At 43.7% G+C, this 18622-nt stretch overlaps 1 protein-coding gene across 1 annotated transcript in view; it reads left to right on the plus strand.

The window, feature by feature from the left end:
• Positions 1–18622, plus strand: part of HHIPL1 (HHIP-like 1) — a 52810-nt gene that overhangs the window by 1079 nt on the left and 33109 nt on the right. The window contains exon 3 of the mRNA XM_015424436.1: positions 16309–16955. Coding sequence (XP_015279922.1) covers positions 16309–16955 — 647 coding nt within the window. The remainder of the gene's footprint in view (positions 1–16308; positions 16956–18622) is intronic.

The following is an 18622-nucleotide window of genomic DNA, read 5'->3' on the forward strand; positions in this document are numbered from 1 at the left end:
CAGACAAATAACCAATTATGATACTGTGGATTAGATGGGATTATTTCATGTCTTGTCAGGTAATCTATTACCAGTTCCCATTTTCACGTAAATTTTGCATGTGACTTAGTGATTTGCGTTTGCGCACTATTATTCTGGTCCATTATTTTTGCCATTACGAACTGTTCCCATGTTTTATCTTGCCATGCTTTAAGAGTCAGAGGGTGTGGTGTTTTCCATCCTGCAGCTATTACTAATTTCACAGTTGCAAGCAACGTTGCGGTAATTTCTTTCTCCTCATCTCTTACTGTATCGTCCCATTTGTTCATTAATACAACTTCCGGATTGCAGGAGATCTTCTGTGAGGTTATCTCATTTATACACACTTCTCTCCAAATCGCCTTACGACATTGTTTTTCTCCTCCTCCATTTTAGCCTCACAACCTCCTGAGGTAGAACAAAGTTGGAGTCCAGTGGCACTTTTAAGACCAACAAAGTTTTATTCAAGGTGTGAGCTTTCATGTGCTTGCACATGTCAGACAGTTAAATGGAATTACAGATCACAGTTGTGTATAGAGAGGGTGGCTTGTTAGATTAGCATGCAAAATAGTGAAGATTTTTTTAACAGATAAAAAGAATGACAAGCTTGGTTTCTGGTTATCATCTGTTTGGGTTCAATGGGGGGGACACAACATAGGTAATATGTCAGGGATGGAGACTGATGTACCCAAAATTGTGAGAATCCTTGTGAGGTAGGTTAGGCTGAGAGAAAGCAGCCACTCACCCAGCCATCTTATGTGGTGCAAGCCATATGCAGTCATGTTGGGGAACTCGGTTGTCATAGGATTCAAACCCTGTCTTGTTTTCTGTTATTGAGGAAATGCTGTAGTGTCCTGTACTTCCTTCTTCTTGTAACCCAAACATTGTGGGTAAGCGGGAGACTCTGTACCTCACCCTTCCCATATGCCAGTAATGCCACACTTTATTTGAATTCACTTTGGGGGTGGCAATTTGGTCTCCCTTCCTTTATCCTGTAGCTCTTCATTCTGGGCGTATCCAGGTTAGGATAACAAGATAGCTCTGCACTCTGTTAGGGCAAAACACGCATTCCAGTGCCAAAGGAATGCTAGGAGATGTCCTTGGTTTTTTGTCATGCCGTCTTTCTTGCGGTCCCTGCCTGGTTGTGCGAATTGTGCCACTTGAGAGCTTGCTGTTCTGGATAAGGTGCATGTAATACTTTTGCATCAACTACATAAATTCCTCAACTCCTCTTTAAAGCCATCCAAGCTAGTGGCCATGCCGACATTTTGGGACACTGGATCCTATGTTAATTATGTGTTGTGTGGAAAAAGCCAATTAATTGGATCTGCTCTCATGGGTTGAGAGGATGGGTCCTGTCACAGTAACTGGCTTTACTGTTCAGCCCGTCTATAAGTTTGAACCTACCTTCCTTCCAATGTATCTAAAAAAGCATACGTGCACACAAAACCTCATACTTGAATAAAACTTTGATGGTCTTGAAAGTGCCACTGGACTTTTAATTGGTTATACAACAGAAACAGAAGGTAGGACTACATGGACAACTTCCACAGTCTGGCCCGTAGCCAGGATTTTGTGGCGTTTGTGGTGAATTTTTTTTTTTTGGGGGGAATGTTCTGAGTGCAGAAAGAAAAGCCAGAATTCTGAGGATTATGACTCAGCTACTGTGGAATCAAGCCTTTTAAAATCAAAGCATAGAGGCTTCTGCAAATCTTACCCCCAGAGTGTGACAATAGCAGGCGAAGAAAAGGGGGAGGGGGATAAGTTCTCTGGTAGGTGGTAGGTGTGGCACTGGAAATATTTACCTGGGTTTGGCCAGTAAACCCACTCCAATTTGTATAAAAACACATAAAACCTTATTTATAAAAACAAAGGACAAAAACACATAGATAGGGGAAAGAATGTATACAGTTCAGCAAGGAATGCAAACCAAAACAAAAGCCCTAGCTAGATATTCTACTCACTGCTTTTCCTATCAGGCGCATAGCTCAGCCATCTCAGTTGGCATGCCTGATGAGCAGAGTCTCTGGAAACATAGCAGCAGGGTGGAAGTTGAAGAGAGCTTCAAGGCAGTCTCTTCTGAGTCTTCTCAAGTTATTCTATAAAGGTGTTCTTAACCACTTAGCCAATAGAAAGCTGTTACCAGGATAGATAGCTAAACTGCAAACTATCAACCACTTTAGATGATAGTTCTCATCTGCTGCAAGTTAATAACTTCTGCCAGCCTAAGCAACAATTCCAACAAGCCGGCAGGTGGGAGTGATGACTTCTATAGTCAAGAAAGCTATCACTTAGGCAGAAAAGCTCTCTTAAAGAAGACCAGTTTCTTGTTGCAGAGCTAGAAGGAATCCTAGAGGTCACCTACTCCAACCCCCTTGCTCAGTTCAGGAATTAATCAACTACAGCACCCCACTCTTCTTAAAGGAGCACATGCCTTTTAAAAAATGTTTAAAGATGATTGAAAAAAGCATTTACAGGATAAATTCTTGTGGGGCTGTGCCTTTAAGAAAGGGGGCAGAGCTCCCAAAAGTCCCAGTGTAGCTATGGGTTTGTCCATAGTACAGGGTAACGAGCAGTGGGGTTTCCTAGGGTGAGCAGGAAGATGGCCATGTTTGTAGGTGACAACAGCTGACTTAAGACAGTGAAGAGCTTCAAAAGCATCTTAGCTTGAGGAATGTGCAACAGCATGGCAGATGGCAAAACATAACTTTACATATAAACTGTTGGGGTCTAACTGTTTATTTGTTTCATTTATAGCCCACTGTCAGGTCCCACAGCAACAACGGAGTACACACTTTACAGGAAAGGTCATACTTTTATTGAAGCCATAGATGCATGAACACAAACACTGTTAGGAATAACGGGTCAGCTATGCGCATATAGGGTTATAGTATATTCAAAGCAGCAATGCCCAATGGGGTCGGTTCCCGCGCGCGCCAGGAGGCTTGGGAATCAACCGTCCCCGAAACCAAAACAGGTATGAGCTTCCCACGGCCCATCCTGATGTAGCCAAAGCTAAAGCTAAGCAAACTCCCCGGCTACTCCCCCTGTGGCCTTGAAAGATACATGGTGCGGTACAGCTGCAATTAAGCGTAAGGAAAGGAATGCGCATGTGCGAATACAAGAAATGGAAACTCTCTGGCAGCTTGCTGACACCCACCTTGCTCCCTAATTGAATTTCAAAGCAGCTTACATTGCTCTTCTCTCTTCTGTTTTATCCTTATAACAACCCCGGGGCAGTGATGCTCTGTGTTCTTGGTGCTTGGGGGTAGCAGTGGCAGGGCTTCTGGAGTTCTGGCTCCACTGGTGTACCTCCTGATGGTATCTGGGTTTTGGCCACTGTGTGGCACAGAGCGTTGGACTGGATGGGCCAATGGCCTGATCCAACGTGGTGTGTCTCTTATGTTCTTCGATTAGACTGAGCATGTGTACTGCCCAAGGTCACCCAGCAGGCTTCCGCAGCAGAATGGGAGTTTGAACCTGGATCTCCCAGATCCTAGTTTGACTTTCTAACTGCTGTATCATACTGGCTGTCCAGTCACACGAAGTGACTGACCAGAAAAGAGGTTTGTGGTACTGCTGGATAGCTCCATGTTGACTTACTGTACAGCGGAAGTGAGAAAGACACATATTCTGCGGTTTATTATTAGATTATTAGAAAAAGAGTTGGGAGTAAAATTGCGAGCATCATAAAGGCCTTGTATAACTCTACAGTGCAGCCCTATTTGTATATACTGCAGAACAAAGTTTGCGTCCAGTGGCACCTTTAAGACCAACTCTTCCTCCATGTGCGTGCACATGAAGATTAATATCCAGAATAAAACTTTGTTGGTCTTAAAGGTGCCACTGGACTCAAACTCTGTTCTCTTGCTTCAGACCGACACGGCTACTTTCCTGAATTTATACATACTGTGTTACACTTCTGGTCATGCCTATCTCAAAAAGTCTGTCTTTCACTGCAGTGCTAATCTTCTAAGTGCATTGAAGTCAATGGTTTTAGAAGGACGTAACTCTGTTTAGGATTGCACTGTTTGCATTGGGAGGAGGGCAGAAAAGGGCAGTCCAATGTATCAAGGAAGTAGAGAGCACTTTCCACAAAAGAAAAGGCTTTGAGGTGTTTTTTAGTTTAGGCAACTGAAGAAAGAAATGACAAAGCGGACCTCCTTGCTGGAAAAATGCAACACCTACCTGTGCAGTGGTGTGCAGGCAAACAAGAGGGGAGAGGAAGGGATGAGGCTAGGCCTTGGCTAGACATACTGCATGAGTTGCAAGTGTTACACAGATTTTTGTTGTTGTTGTTGGCATGGGAGTGAGGAAGTGAAAGAAGGACATTTAGAAATGTCAGCATGAATTGTCAATGACGTTGTTTTTAATGCACACTCTTAAGAATGTGATTGGTATGGATGAAAGTTGTGAGCAGTAATTGCTGGTCCTAAAGCTTTGACTCTTGAGAGCTCATACCATTAAAATCTTGTTTGCTGTAGTGGTTTAGAGCCAGTTTGATGTAGTGGTTAAGTGCGCGGACTCTAATATGGGAGAACCGGGTTTGATTCCCCACTCCTCCACATGCACCTGGCTGGATGACCTTGGGCAAGCCGTAGTTCTGATAAGAGCTGTTCTTGAAAAAAAGAGCAGTTTCTGTCAAGAGCTCTCTCAGCCCCACCTGCTTCACAGGGTGTCTGTTGTGGGGAAGGGAAAGGAGTTTGTAAGCTGCTCTGAGATACCTTCAGGTAGTGAAGGGCGGGGTATAAATCCAATCTCCTCCTCCTCCTCCTCCTCCTCTAGAGAGCCAGTTTGGTGTCGTGGTTAAGTGCGCGGACTCTAATCTGGGAGAACCGGGTTTGATTCCCCACTCCTCCACTTGCACCTGGCTGGATGACCTTGGGCAAGGCGTAGTTCTGATAAAAGCTGTTCTTGAAAAAGAGCAGTTTCTGTCAAGAGCTCTCTCAGCCCCGCCTACCTCACAGGGTGTCTGTTGTGGGGAGGGGAAGGGAAAGGAGATTGTAAGCCGCTCTGAGACACCTTTGGGTAGTGAAGGGCAGGGTATAAATCCCATCCAATCTCTTCTCTTCTCTCCTTCTTGTTCGTTTCTAAGGTGCTACTGGACCAGGAGCTAGCTCTTGTGCTTCAGACCGTCATGGCTACCCTCCTGGAATCATTTACCCTTGAAATTTCACTCTTAGATCTACCACACTGTAAATTTTCGTTTTAAATCAATGTGGTTTCGCAAGGAAGGAAGCCCTCCTTAGGTGCTTTCGAGGCTGCCCTTCTGACTCCTAGCCATGGTTTAGGTCTCTCCAACCCCATACTCCCACCAGCCACGATCAATGCTCCCTCTAAGCTGTGGAGTCTTGTGAGCAAAAATTCAACTTTGTGAGCTACTGGCATTAAAGTTGTGAGCAAGCTATTTGGCTACTGCATAAATCCGTTTGCTTTGGAGCCATCCTTCCTGAGCTAAGACAAAAATGTGTGAGCCGGAGGCTAAAAAACTGTGAGCTAGCTCACACTAACTCAGCTTAGAGGGAACACTGGCCACGATCCAAAAAGGCCCCCATGGTAGAGAGGTCTTGCACCTGTGCCATAGGGGACAGTGAAACAATAGAACACGTTTTCCTTCACCGCCCTTTTTATCCAGAGATTCGCTTTCAGTTTATTCTTCCTTTGCTTAGCAGATATCCTGGTCGTTCTGACTTGGTGTATGCCAGAACGCTATTTATAGGTGAAATCCCACAGATTACAGCTCTCAGTGTGAAATTTTTGTGCAGCTGCTTGTAAAATTTGTCAGAAAGTTCTACGTTCCAAAGAATCTGATATTTTAATAATTTTGCATCTATTCACCCATTTAATTATTGTTTACCTACTGTATTATACCTGTATTTACCGTGAATTTTGTGAATTGTGTCTTGTGTTGGTGTGTGACTGTTTTTAACAAAGATTGATTGATACTCCCACCAGCTTCCCTTTCAGGTGTGCGAAGTTTGGCTGGGAAGCTGCACCAGGAAAGAGGGGCAGAGTGACCACACCATGCCACATGAGCCCCTCCATCACTGGTGGACCTTGCTATTTTTTCCTTTATTTGTTGACCCTACCTTATCTCTAGTGGTCTGCCTGAATTGTGCTTAGTGGCTCAAGGCAACCAGTGGCAACAGGCTGAAGGATTTGAGGGTGGTGCAATGCAGCTTGTCTGAGGAAGGAGCCAACCAGCGTTTGGTTCCACTGCTGCTCCGCAGCCACAGCCTCTGTTTGTTTGCTTGTAAAATATCTATGCCACCTCTCTGGAGAGTCTTTTTGCGACAGCACAGAGGTGTCTCTGCCTGAAGGTGCCACTGGAGTCTTGTTCTGTTTTGCTACAAGCAGATTAACATGGCTACCCCTCTGGAATCCACCTGAAGGGGACAGCAGTAGTTTCCATTCGCGAGAGGGGCGCTAACACCACACTGTATGTACCAGCTACCTCCTACACCCACCTGACAGTCTTTTTGCATGAGGCAGCAACGCTGTGCCCCTGTACAGTACAGTACCAAGTACCATCCATTGATGTGGGGGACAACTGGATCACTTGGGGAGTGTGACAAGAAGGAATGCTGGTTGATGATGTCAGTGCTCCAGATGGGGGTGGGGGAAGCCCTGGAACTGTGCTTCTTCCTGTCCCACCTGAGCGACAAGCTTGTGTGGAGCAGGAGAACTACCACAAGGAGTAAAACAGTACGCTGTTCTGTGAATTGGCGTGCCTGTTGGAGTTTATCTATCCCAATGATAGAAGTTTATAAAGTGATGCATGATGTGGAGGGTACTTGAAGGACCTCCTCCTCCCATTTTGTCCTGCCCACCAGTTACGTTCCGACTCTCTTCCTTCAAAGATGAGGTGGTTGGCAACCAGGGACAGGGCTTCTTCGGTAGTGGCACCTTGCTTGTGGAATGCCCTTCCTTCTGAGGCTCGCCCGGCATCTATATTGCTTTTAGGCACCAAGCCAAAATGTTTCTGTTCACTCAGGCCTTTAATTAATGGGTTGGTTGTTTTTAAAAATTATTATTTTAATATGAGATTTATTTGGGCTGGGCTTTTAATAGTGGAGATTAATATCTTTTAATGCTTTGTTTTTATTTTGCTGCCTCAGGCAGGTTTCTGGAGAGGCAGCATAATAATGTTCTAAATAAATAAATGTGGAGGAAGTGCAGGTAGAGAATGTTTTCTCCCTCTCCCATCGCACTACATCTCAGGGTCACTCAGTAAAACCGGTTGGCAGTAGATTCGGGTCAAACTACATCTTCTTCACGCAATGATGCATAATTAAATTAACTTACAGATTTCACTGTCACAAAATGTAGTGATGACCTCTAGCGTAGGTCACTTTTAAAAGGAAACCAGACAAATGCATGGAGGATGGGCCTGTCAACAGCTATTAGTTATGGTGACTGAATGAAACCTCCATGTTCAATGCTGGTGGACCTCAGAATAAGAGGGGGGGGGCTTCCTTATGAGTGTTCTTGGGCATTTGGTAGCAGGTCTACTTGAAACTCTCCTGTTATTCAACAGGGATTATTCCCAAGTAAGGGCCCTTAGTTCTGCAGCTATTGATTGGAATAGGATCCGGTCTAGCAGAGCTTTTCTTATTTTCCCCATAGACGTTTTACATACATGGATGCTCACATTTTTAATTTCCCATATCCCTCTGCAGAATCTGCCAGGTTAAGGGCATGGGGTGGATGCTCTATTGTCCCATATGTTCATATCTAGCCAGGCATCTATCATACTCAGTGAGCGGTGAGTTCCTGCAGTGCGTGCCTTATGAAAATCTCTTCATATTCTTATCACAGTTCACACCTTGAATAGTCCTGTAGGTTTCTTTGGAATCGGCTCTCCTGAAGTATATAGGATGCTGCGGCCATTGCTTTGTTTGAAGAAGCTGCATTTCCCAACGCTATGAAGGAAGAACAGTGTAACTCCTGTGCTCTCCTCTTTCAGCCATTCTCTGTGTTTACATATTAGTTATGTTTTTATGTCACAGCAGATGACATAATTCAAAGGAATCCGTTATATCGATTTAGGCCTCACTTGCCAGACTTGCAGATGGTAATTTCCCTCCATTAGTCACACTATTTTGACAAGTTGTCTCCGTGTTCGAATGTGAGTACTCCCAAATATCAGCTCTTCCTATCTTTAGATGTGATTTATTGCTGCTTCTTTTCCCTGAATGGAATAAGAAGTTGGTCATATTCCTGAGTCGCTCTTTCTGCCCTGCTTGCAGTTTCCAAAAATGAACATCAGAACTTAGGCGTTTGTCCCTGTGATTCTTTCTGGTATTATTTGGGGTTATAACAAACCCTTCTTTAGGAGCTGTACAATGTAAACCAGCTTTAGATGGCTGCAATCCAGTGCAAACTTACCTGGGAGTAAGCCCCATTGAACAAAGTATACGTTCCGACTCTCTTCCTTCAAAGATGGCAACCAGGGACGGGGCTTCTTCGGTAGTGGCACCTTGCTTGTGGAATGCCCTTCCTTCTGAGGCTCGCCCGGCATCTATATTGCTTTTAGGCACCAAGCCAAAATGTTTCTGTTCACTCAAGCCTTTAATTAATGGGTTGGTTGTTTTTAAAAATTATTATTTTAATATGAGATTTATTTGGGCTGGGCTTTTAATGGTGGAGGTTAATATCTTTTAATGTTTTATTTTTATTTTGCTGCCTCAGGCAGGTTTTTGGAGAGGCAGCATAAAAATGTTCTAAATAAATAAATGTGGAGGAAGCATCTCAGGGTCACTCAGTAAAACTGGTTGGCAGTAGATTCGGGTCAAACGACATCTTCTTCACGCAATGATGCATAATTAAATTAACTTACAGATTTCACTGTCACAAAATGTAGTGATGACCTCTAGCGTAGGTCACTTTTAAAAGGAAACCAGACAAATGCATGGAGGATGGGCCTGTCAACAGCTATTAGTTATGGTGACTGAATGAAACCTCCATGTTCAATGCTGGTGGACCTCAGAATAAGAGGGGGGGGGCTTCCTTATGAGTGTTCTTGGGCATTTGGTAGCAGGTCTACTTGAAACTCTCCTGTTATTCAACAGGGATTATTCCCAAGTAAGGGCCCTTAGTTCTGCAGCTATTGATTGGAATAGGATCCGGTCTAGCAGAGCTTTTCTTATTTTCCCCATAGACGTTTTACATACATGGATGCTCACATTTTTAATTTCCCATATCCCTTCTTTTAATGCTTTGTTTTTATTTTGCTGCCTCAGGCAGGTTTCTGGAGAGGCAGCATAATAATGTTCTAAATAAATAAATGTGGAGGAAGTGCAGGTAGAGAATGTTTTCTCCCTCTCCCATCGCACTACATCTCAGGGTCACTCAGTAAAACCGGTTGGCAGTAGATTCGGGTCAAACTACATCTTCTTCACGGAATGATGCATAATTAAATTAACTTACAGATTTCACTGTCACAAAATGTAGTGATGACCTCTAGCGTAGGTCACTTTTAAAAGGAAACCAGACAAATGCATGGAGGATGGGCCTGTCAACAGCTATTAGTTATGGTGACTGAATGAAACCTCCATGTTCAATGCTGGTGGACCTCAGAATAAGAGGGGGGGGGCTTCCTTATGAGTGTTCTTGGGCATTTGGTAGCAGGTCTACTTGAAACTCTCCTGTTATTCAACAGGGATTATTCCCAAGTAAGGGCCCTTAGTTCTGCAGCTATTGATTGGAATAGGATCCGGTCTAGCAGAGCTTTTCTTATTTTCCCCATAGACGTTTTACATACATGGATGCTCACATTTTTAATTTCCCATATCCCTCTGCAGAATCTGCCAGGTTAAGGGCATGGGGTGGATGCTCTATTGTCCCATATGTTCATATCTAGCCAGGCATCTATCATGCTCAGTGAGCGGTGAGTTCCTGCAGTGTGTGCCTTATGAAAATCTCTTCATATTCTTATCACAGTTCACACCTTGAATAGTCCTGTAGGTTTCTTTGGAATCGGCTCTCCTGAAGTATATAGGATGCTGCGGCCATTGCTTTGTTTGAAGAAGCTGCATTTCCCAACGCTATGAAGGAAGAACAGTGTAACTCCTGTGCTCTCCTCTTTCAGCCATTCTCTGTGTTTACATATTAGTTATGTTTTTATGTCACAGCAGATGACATAATTCAAAGGAATCCGTTATATCGATTTAGGCCTCACTTGCCAGACTTGCAGATGGTAATTTCCCTCCATTAGTCACACTATTTTGACAAGTTGTCTCTGTGTTCGAATGTGAGTACTCCCAAATATCATCTCTTCCTATCTTTAGATGTGATTTATTGCTGCTTCTTTTCCCTGAATGGAATAAGAAGTTGGTCATATTCCTGAGTCGCTCTTTCTGCCCTGCTTGCAGTTTCCAAAAATGAACATCAGAACTTAGGCGTTTGTCCCTGTGATTCTTTCTGGTATTATTTGGGGTTATAACAAACCCTTCTTTAGGAGCTGTACAATGTAAACCAGCTTTAGATGGCTGCAATCCAGTGCAAACTTACCTGGGAGTAAGCCCCATTGAACAAAGTGGGACCTACTTCTGAGTAAACATGATCAGGTTTACTCTCATTCTTAGGACCAGTTCACTAAAGGATGATCGGTCACTCAAAGGCTTGGGTTTCAGTGTGAAAACTTGTGTCCGTGAATGAACTTTTGCAGCCTGAACAATGCCGCTGATCAGTACTTCAAAACACCTTGGATGTGATTTGTTTCAGTACAGGCAGTTTATACATTCATCTGTGAGTCATCAAGCGGAACTACATGCGTGTGTGAATGAACCCTTTCTTACAGCAAGTCTGCACATGAAGTAAATGCACTCAAAAGTGAATGTTATCATTGTAACATTTATTACTACTTATTGATTTAGTTTTCCCTTACCCCATTCTCAGCACTTTGGGCAGGTTCGACTAGCTCCTTAGTTTATATTCTCGAAAGCACACAGATGCTCCCCACACACACTTCCCGACATTTTCAGTAGATACATAAAGCAAAAAAGATTATTGGGGTTTTTAAAGAGGCAATGATATTAAAGGGTTGGATGAATGCTTGTAAAGTCTTTGCTTGGGGGGGGAGGGGTGAGCCAGGATGGGAGAACTTTTATTAGCCATTGGCTCCAGTGATCATCAGATCCAAACTAAAATTTATTTCCAGTTGGGATCCCTGATGCTTTGGGGAAGACAGAAAAGTGAGAAATCCTGGTGAGGTGAAGCTTTTAAGAGAACTTGCCCCATGAAAAATCCACATCATGTAGGCTGCCCTATGCTCTCTGGAAGGATAAAACGGAAATAAAGTTCCAGACACCAGATGGGGAGACGCAGGCCCCGGTCACACTAGTGGATTTGGGCCGGGAGAGGGACGGTTCGGGGGCGGAGCAAACGGGCATGATCCCACGGCAGCATCTGGGAATCGTTGCCTGTCCGTCCTTGATCCATCCGTCCCTCCCGCCCAAAACCCCGCACCAAAAAAGAACCACCGGAGAAGAGCGCCTCAAGCCCGGCCGTGGGATCGCTGGCGCGTCCTTGTGCCGGCGCATCCCCGGCTCCTGGCCGAACTGCGCATGTGTGAGCATGCGCAGGTCGCCAGCCTCCCCTTCCCACCGTCGCTTTCTCCCCGGCATCTGATCGTGCCGGGGAGCAACGGCGCTGCAGCTCAGGGGATCCGTGGGATCCTGCCACGGCGTCTCTAATTCGGTGCGGCTTTTAAAAGCCGCGCTTTGGGCGTTTTCCCCCCTGCCGTGTGGCAGGGACCAAATAACAGCAAGAGGCTGTGTTTGGGCTTCAAATAGAATATGGCTGGTTGAAAACAGAATGCTGGGCTTTGGGGGCTGGATCCAACACAACATATCCTCTTGCACATGTGGAAATGCAAGAAAAGAACCACAGTAGCTATTTGTATTGCTAAATCAAACTTATCATATCCCTATTTGTGTTTTCACTTGCGCAAGGTATTATGCAACTAATCCCAGAGTTTTAGGAAGTGAAGACTGCATTCTTCATTCTCAAAATAGCTCATCAGGGTACAATATGGAAAATAGAAGAGATTGTTGCACAATCTTACATGTACGATATTGTGCATATGAGCAAACTAGAACGGGAGTCAGAGGTGTGTGGCACAAGAACTTGTGCAATCCCTTCTGCAAGCGGAACTACACAAAGCAGATTACTTTGCTGGCCGCTGGATCCAACCCCTGGCTCTGGTTTGGCAAGATAATTTAGACAAACTCATACAGCAGGATTAAAAGCCAGCTTCCCCTGCATCTCGTGAGATGGTTGAAATAATAGCAAAGACCATGTACATCATTGGTTTGGTGTTAATACTATGTTGTCCAGATGAGGACAAATAGTAACAATAAGGGGAAATCGCAGCAGTTTTCTATGAAAACGTAGCAGAGCTGCCAAAAATGTTCATCATGCTTTTTTTTTTTATTAAAGTCATTATTCAATGAGAGCAAATCCATCTTGGTTCCAGCTGCGTGTTTCCTAGGGGAAAAAAGTATTTCTGGAACAAAATCACAGCTGCTTAAATATTTGGTGCATATTTCCCAATCAACCTAACTTGGAAGCATTTCACCCCCCAGTCTTCATCACAGTGTGGTCTTGATACAGTGCCCATCCAAGCAGTGGGCTGCTTTCCACTGACTTAAGTGAGTCAAATCCTGTTAAGTGCTTTTTTTTTAAAAGGGTTTTTTTTTGGGGGGGTGAAAGAGAGTTTTATATCTTCTTGTCCTCAGCTGGCCCAGCTGTATGTTAAATTCAGCCAACAATATGACTAAGTGCATCAAATTACAGTCAGTGGAACAGCTGTGATTTTGCAACTGCTGGGTTATAAGCAAAGATGTTCCAAAAGAAGCAACATACGCATTTTGTGCCTTGTTAGATGATCTTGCTGCTGTTAACTTTTTAGGGCAGTGATGTGCTGGGATTCTAGATCAAACCAAGCCTGAACTCTCCCTAGAAGTTAAAATGACTAAACTGAGGCTTACTTTGGTCACATTAGGAGAAGACAAGAGTCACTGGAAAAGACAATAATGCTAGGAAAAGTTGAAGGCCGCAGGAGAAGAGGAAGACCCAACATGAGACGGATGGACTCAATCGAGGAAGCCAGGGCCCTCAGTCTGCAAGACCTGAGCAAGGCTGTTAATGATAGGATATTTTGGAGGACATTAATTCATAGGGTCGGAAGTGACTTGACAGCACTTAACACACACACACAAGCAACACACCCCAACAAACCATGGGAAGAACAGACCTTTGCCTTGGAAAAATCAGACAGTGTTGTATAGTGGTTAGAGCACAGGACTAGGCTGTCAGGGGCTTGGGTTCCAAACGTCGCCCTGCAGTCAAGATTGCTGAGTAGCCTTGGGCAAGTCACTCTCTCTTTGTGGGATCTAGGAGATCTGTCTCACTAACACTTATGCCACAGACGATCTTTGCATTTAAAGGGCCCAAAATAAGCTTTACTTGGTACACAGTTTGTGTGTGTGTGTGTGTGTGTGTCTGTTCATAATCTTCACCACCCTGGGTGTTGATAGTTTTGAGACCTGTGTCACAACTATGTTGCTGCTTACCTTGGTTCAGTGCTTGAATTATACACAGAAATTGTAGGGAGGCCCTTAATTAATTATGGCCAAATCACACCCCCTAGTAGCCTTCAAAAATAGTAGGTAAGCTGACTGTCATAAAAAGTAGGGTTTTTCTGCTGTCTTGGGAGCTAGTTGAAGCCCTGTCTTGGTTTTGTTTGTCATGGAGATCTCTTGATAATTCAGAGGGGTATGTATAATTGTTTTCTTTCCCTTCCATTATGGAACCTATCTGTATAGTCTTTATAAAGGACTTATTATTTACATTCAGCACATCATATTCCCTGCTGACCAGACTGAATAGTACTGGTACTGTTCCCCATTTTTTTTACTAAACACTTACTTCTACCCTCCTATTTTAGTTGCTAGCTGAAAAGAGATAAAATAGAACAAAGTCTGAGTCCAGTGGCACCTTTAAGACCAGAAACGTTTAATTCTGGGTATAAGCTTTTGTGTGCAGGCGTGCTTCATCAGATAAACTTCATCAGATAGTTACCCTGCTGTGCTGCGTTATCCTGTCCTGTACTATGGAGAGAGCAGCACTTTCTGCTCATCTGGCAAGAGATTCACCCTAGGGATTTTTAAAAATGGCTCAACGATCACTTTGAGAGATTGTCTGCAGTGATAAAGTGAAGCCCAGCAAGATTGCTTCCCTATTCTTGACAAAATTTTTGCCAGGAGTGGGTGTAATGTTTTGCTTGTGTCTGAGACCCCTTATATGTGACACCTGTAAAGGCACCTCTGTGTGGTGTTCTGAGGCAAGGTGTGTTATGCTGCTTCCTTGCCTTTCTTAGCATTTCCTACTTCTTATCGCCATCACCTAGTTAAACCCAAACAACAGGATGGTTTAGTTATATTTGGTAGAATGACAGAACAGTCAGCATATGGGGATGTCTCTGAGGTAAAAGGGGTCCTTTAGTCTAAATAAAACCAGCTGTTCTCTCAGACTCTAGAGCTCTTCACTCAATTCCCCACTTAACTCCAGAGTTCCTCATTCGATTCCCCACTCAACTCTCTTCTTCTCTCTCACACACTGAACTCTCTCTTCAGACCCAGTCATCTCTGTTCCGTAGGGTACCTCTACCATCCAGTCATAACACGCTTCAATCACCCATCCAGCCCCCCTCTTTCTTACTCTAGCTGCCTACGTTTTAAATCATAGCATCATACACATAAAACCCCACATCAAATCACAGAGTTAAAAACACAAAATATTTTCATCGCAAAACACCTCAGAGGAGATCTCATTTTTGCAGTTAAGGGCATTTTATTTTCTCAGGCAGCACTATGGTTTCAGAGAAAACTTTGTGAGCCCTGTAATGTTACGTTTTGCAACTTGCATTGCTGAAAATTAACTCCATGAAAATGTCACTCTGACTTATTGCAGACAGTTCTAGTCACTGGGAATATGACAAAATAAAAGGACCTGCTCTGTTGGGTTCCCCCACTCCCAGCTATGAGGAGCGAAGAGTTATGCTACTATTGCCCAGCCCAATCACAGAAAAGTACTGCATGGTGGGGAAACATCCTGTTGGAAGACTTATGTACGGCAAAGCAATTACTGAATCTGTTTTTCTCCATACGTCTGTTTCTTTTGTTTATATCTTTGTAACTTCGCTAACAACTGTCTGCCCTGACCTGGAATTTGATGCGCATTTTGGGCATGCATTTGTAGCATTCTAAATGCATTCTTGATAGCATGATAGTTAATGGTTGTGGCACAGAACCTTTCGATAGTTCCTTCAGGGAATTTCCCCCCCTGAATTTTTTAAAAAAATTATTATTATGAAACATAAAACTTAAATACCAGCTGTATAGAACAGAAATTCAAATGCTGCAAAATTTTGGACACTTTAATCTTACTCTCTTTTAAATAGTGGCCTTGTTTTATAAAGAAACCTCTCTGCAAAGAACTGCATTTTCTTGTGTGGCATTTGGGCTCTCCCCTGGTCTTTTAAGGAAAATAGATAGAGAAGTGAGAGGAAGTATTATGGTCCCAAAGGCTTGGATTTTGCCCATTGCAGACTTGAAATCTGTATTCCTCCACTGGTGCAAGCGTCATCAAATCACAGCTAACTTATGGCGACCCTATAGGGTTTTCAAGGCAAGAGACGAACAGAGATACTTTGTCCTTTCCTGCCTTTGCATAGTAACTCTGGATTACCTTGGTGGTCTCCAATCCAAGTATTAACCAGGCCCAACCCTCCTTAGCTTCTGAGATGTGGCAAGATTGGGCTAGCCTGGGCTATCTAGGTCAGGGCGTTCCTCCCTTAAGTAATTCTATTTTTTTTAAATCATGTTAAATGCTCATCAAGGGCTACTTCACTTTTTTTTTAAGATGTAGACCTTAAAATGTTAAATCATGAAGATAACACATGAATGGAAATGTTGATCATACAGGAACTCTTTTCAAGAAGACACAGTAGGCTCCTCATTGAGTGTTTAGTTAGTTTAGTTTATTTAAGATTTAGTAGCCCATATGCCATAAACCATTAAAAAAAAGACATGTTGACCATTCCTTGTTGAGTGTTTTGTTGGTGGTTAACCTTGGGGCTGCTACCACATAATGAATGAAATGGTTAACTTTTATCATCTCTGATGTGTTAATGTACATAATGGCTTGGCGGAGGCATTGCTACCTACTAAGCTTAATGACACAGTGATGTGAAACAGTTGATGCAGCCTTCCTGTTTTCCTGTAGGAATGCTCCCCTTACGCCGCTCATCTGTATGATGCTGAAGACCCTTCTACACCTGTGAAAACTGTGCCAGGACTTTGCCCTGACTACTGTGTGCAAGTGTGGCAAAACTGCAGGTCCATGTTCAAGTTGCTCTCTCAAGACAGGGAGTTACTGGCCCTGGAAAACAACATGGCGAAGTTCTGTCGTTACCTTGCCTTGGAGGACGCTGACTATTGCTTCCCTCACCTCCTGTCCAATAAGCGCCTTACTCAAAACCTTGGTTTTGTGACAGCCGACACTGAAGGATGTCTGCAGTTGTGCTTAGTGGAAGTCGCCAACGGGCTTAGGAATCCAGTTGCCATGGTGCACGCAAATGACGGAACTCACAGATTCTTCGTTGCCGAGCAGGTTGGCTTGGTTTGGGCCTACCTGCCAGATCGTTCACGGCTCGAGAAACCATTTCTAAACATCAGTGAAGCTGTACTTACCTCACCTTGGGAAGGCGATGAGAGAGGTTTTCTAGGTATTGTCTTCCATCCTAAATTCAAATTTAATGGTAAAGTGTTTGTCTACTATTCAGTTGAAGTTGGGTATGAAGAGAGAATCCGAATCAGTGAGTTCAGAATTTCTCCCGATGACATGAATTCTGTGGACCATAGATCTGAAAGGTATTGTATGCACATTTATCTGTCAAATTTCTTTTAAGATATTGGAGGGTAAAAGATTGACTTCTAAGAATCACTAATGAGGCCTGTGCACGTAAATTTGGACACAAATCTTAAAACGTTTGGTGTGTGGTTTGCTTATTAAGTGTGTGCATGCACAGATGCAGCCTTAAGCTGGGCTTTACAAGGCAACACCTGATTTGTTCATGAACAAGGGTTTTTCTACTGCTACCTTCTAGTAGCAGTCCCTTCACCATGCTCTGAAAAATGCCCCCCAACTTGCAATGGGATTCTCTGGAAAGAAACAGTAGTCTCCACCCATACATGCATTATGCAGATATAGACAGACCTCTCTGGATCTAGATTTTAGACACAAAAGTCTCAGCACAAAATTTGGCCAGTTTAGAGTTGGTCTCATTGGAGTGGTCTTCAAAGAAGAGATAAGTATAGAATTTTTCAGATTTTCCTGGGGACTTGTATAGAATAGGGGTGAGCCCGTTTGCGGGGAGGGCGGGGTAAAAATGCAATAAATAAATAAATAAAATAAGAAGTAGAATGGATGTCTTTATAAAATTGACAATGTAACAACACATGTTCTATTGTTTCGACTGCGTTCAGTGGGCAGGAACACAGACGTTGAGGATAGGGAATATGTAAGTATCTCCCTTCCAATAGCTCTGAGGGCAGGCAATTAAAACGGGCTAAAGTGAAAGCTCTGCAGTATTTGGGGAATCCGAAGGTGTAAAGATAGTTCTCCACAATGTTTTGGCTGTAATGTGGACAGAGATGTGCCCAAGCTATATCCCAGATTCATTGTCTGAGTATTTCTTCAGCTCCCGAGCACCCAAGATGGCACATGGCTAAGGGGGAGAAGCCAAGCAGTTGCATTTTTATTCTCAGCCGCATCCACCCAACGTGAGTGGTGGCTCTCTGCAAGAATCAAGAGGGTTAATCCAGATGGGTTAATGCTTAGCTTCAGCCAGAAACATATAGCTTGATACCAGCTACGAGCTTCAAGTGCATCTGCCCCGATTCTATTCTGAGAAGTGCATTTGGTATGCACCAAGGAACATCAAACATACCTCTAAGGAATTTAGACTCAACTGCTTCCAGAGGATGGAAGTCTTTGTACAAACAGCTTTGTGAACCGTACAGGAGATGAGGTGTCATTTAACCTTGGAAAACTTTAAACACGTTGGGGATATGTGAGCCCCCTTTCATGTAGAAAAATCTCAGAATAGCCAATGTCAGTCTTTGGGCACTCTGATTAACCTGGGTCACATTTTATGATTTAAACCCCACGTTCATCAGTATTCCGTGCACTGATTGGAACGAGAGCTTTGTTACGTTGAGTGTTCAAAATCAAAGTTTTGTTTTGGTTAAAAATGCTAAATTTGGTGTAGAACCGGGTTTGATTCCCTAGTCCTCCACATGCAGCTGCTGGTATGACCTTGGGTCAGTCACAAGTTCTGGCACAGCTGTCCTTGAAAAAGAGCAGTTTGCGTCAGAGTTCTCTCAGCCCCACCCACCTCACAGGGTGTCTGTTGTGGGGAGGGGAAGGGGAAGGAGGTTGTAAGCCGCTCTGAGACTCCAAGTGAAGGGCGGGGTATAAATCCAATCTCTTCTTCTTCTTCTAAATTCACTGAACTCAAAAGCAGGAATAATTGAGG

This window comes from Gekko japonicus, unplaced genomic scaffold (assembly GCF_001447785.1).
Source record: "Gekko japonicus isolate JY-2015 unplaced genomic scaffold, Gekko_japonicus_V1.1 scaffold44, whole genome shotgun sequence".
NCBI classification, from domain to species: Eukaryota; Metazoa; Chordata; class Lepidosauria; order Squamata; family Gekkonidae; genus Gekko; species Gekko japonicus.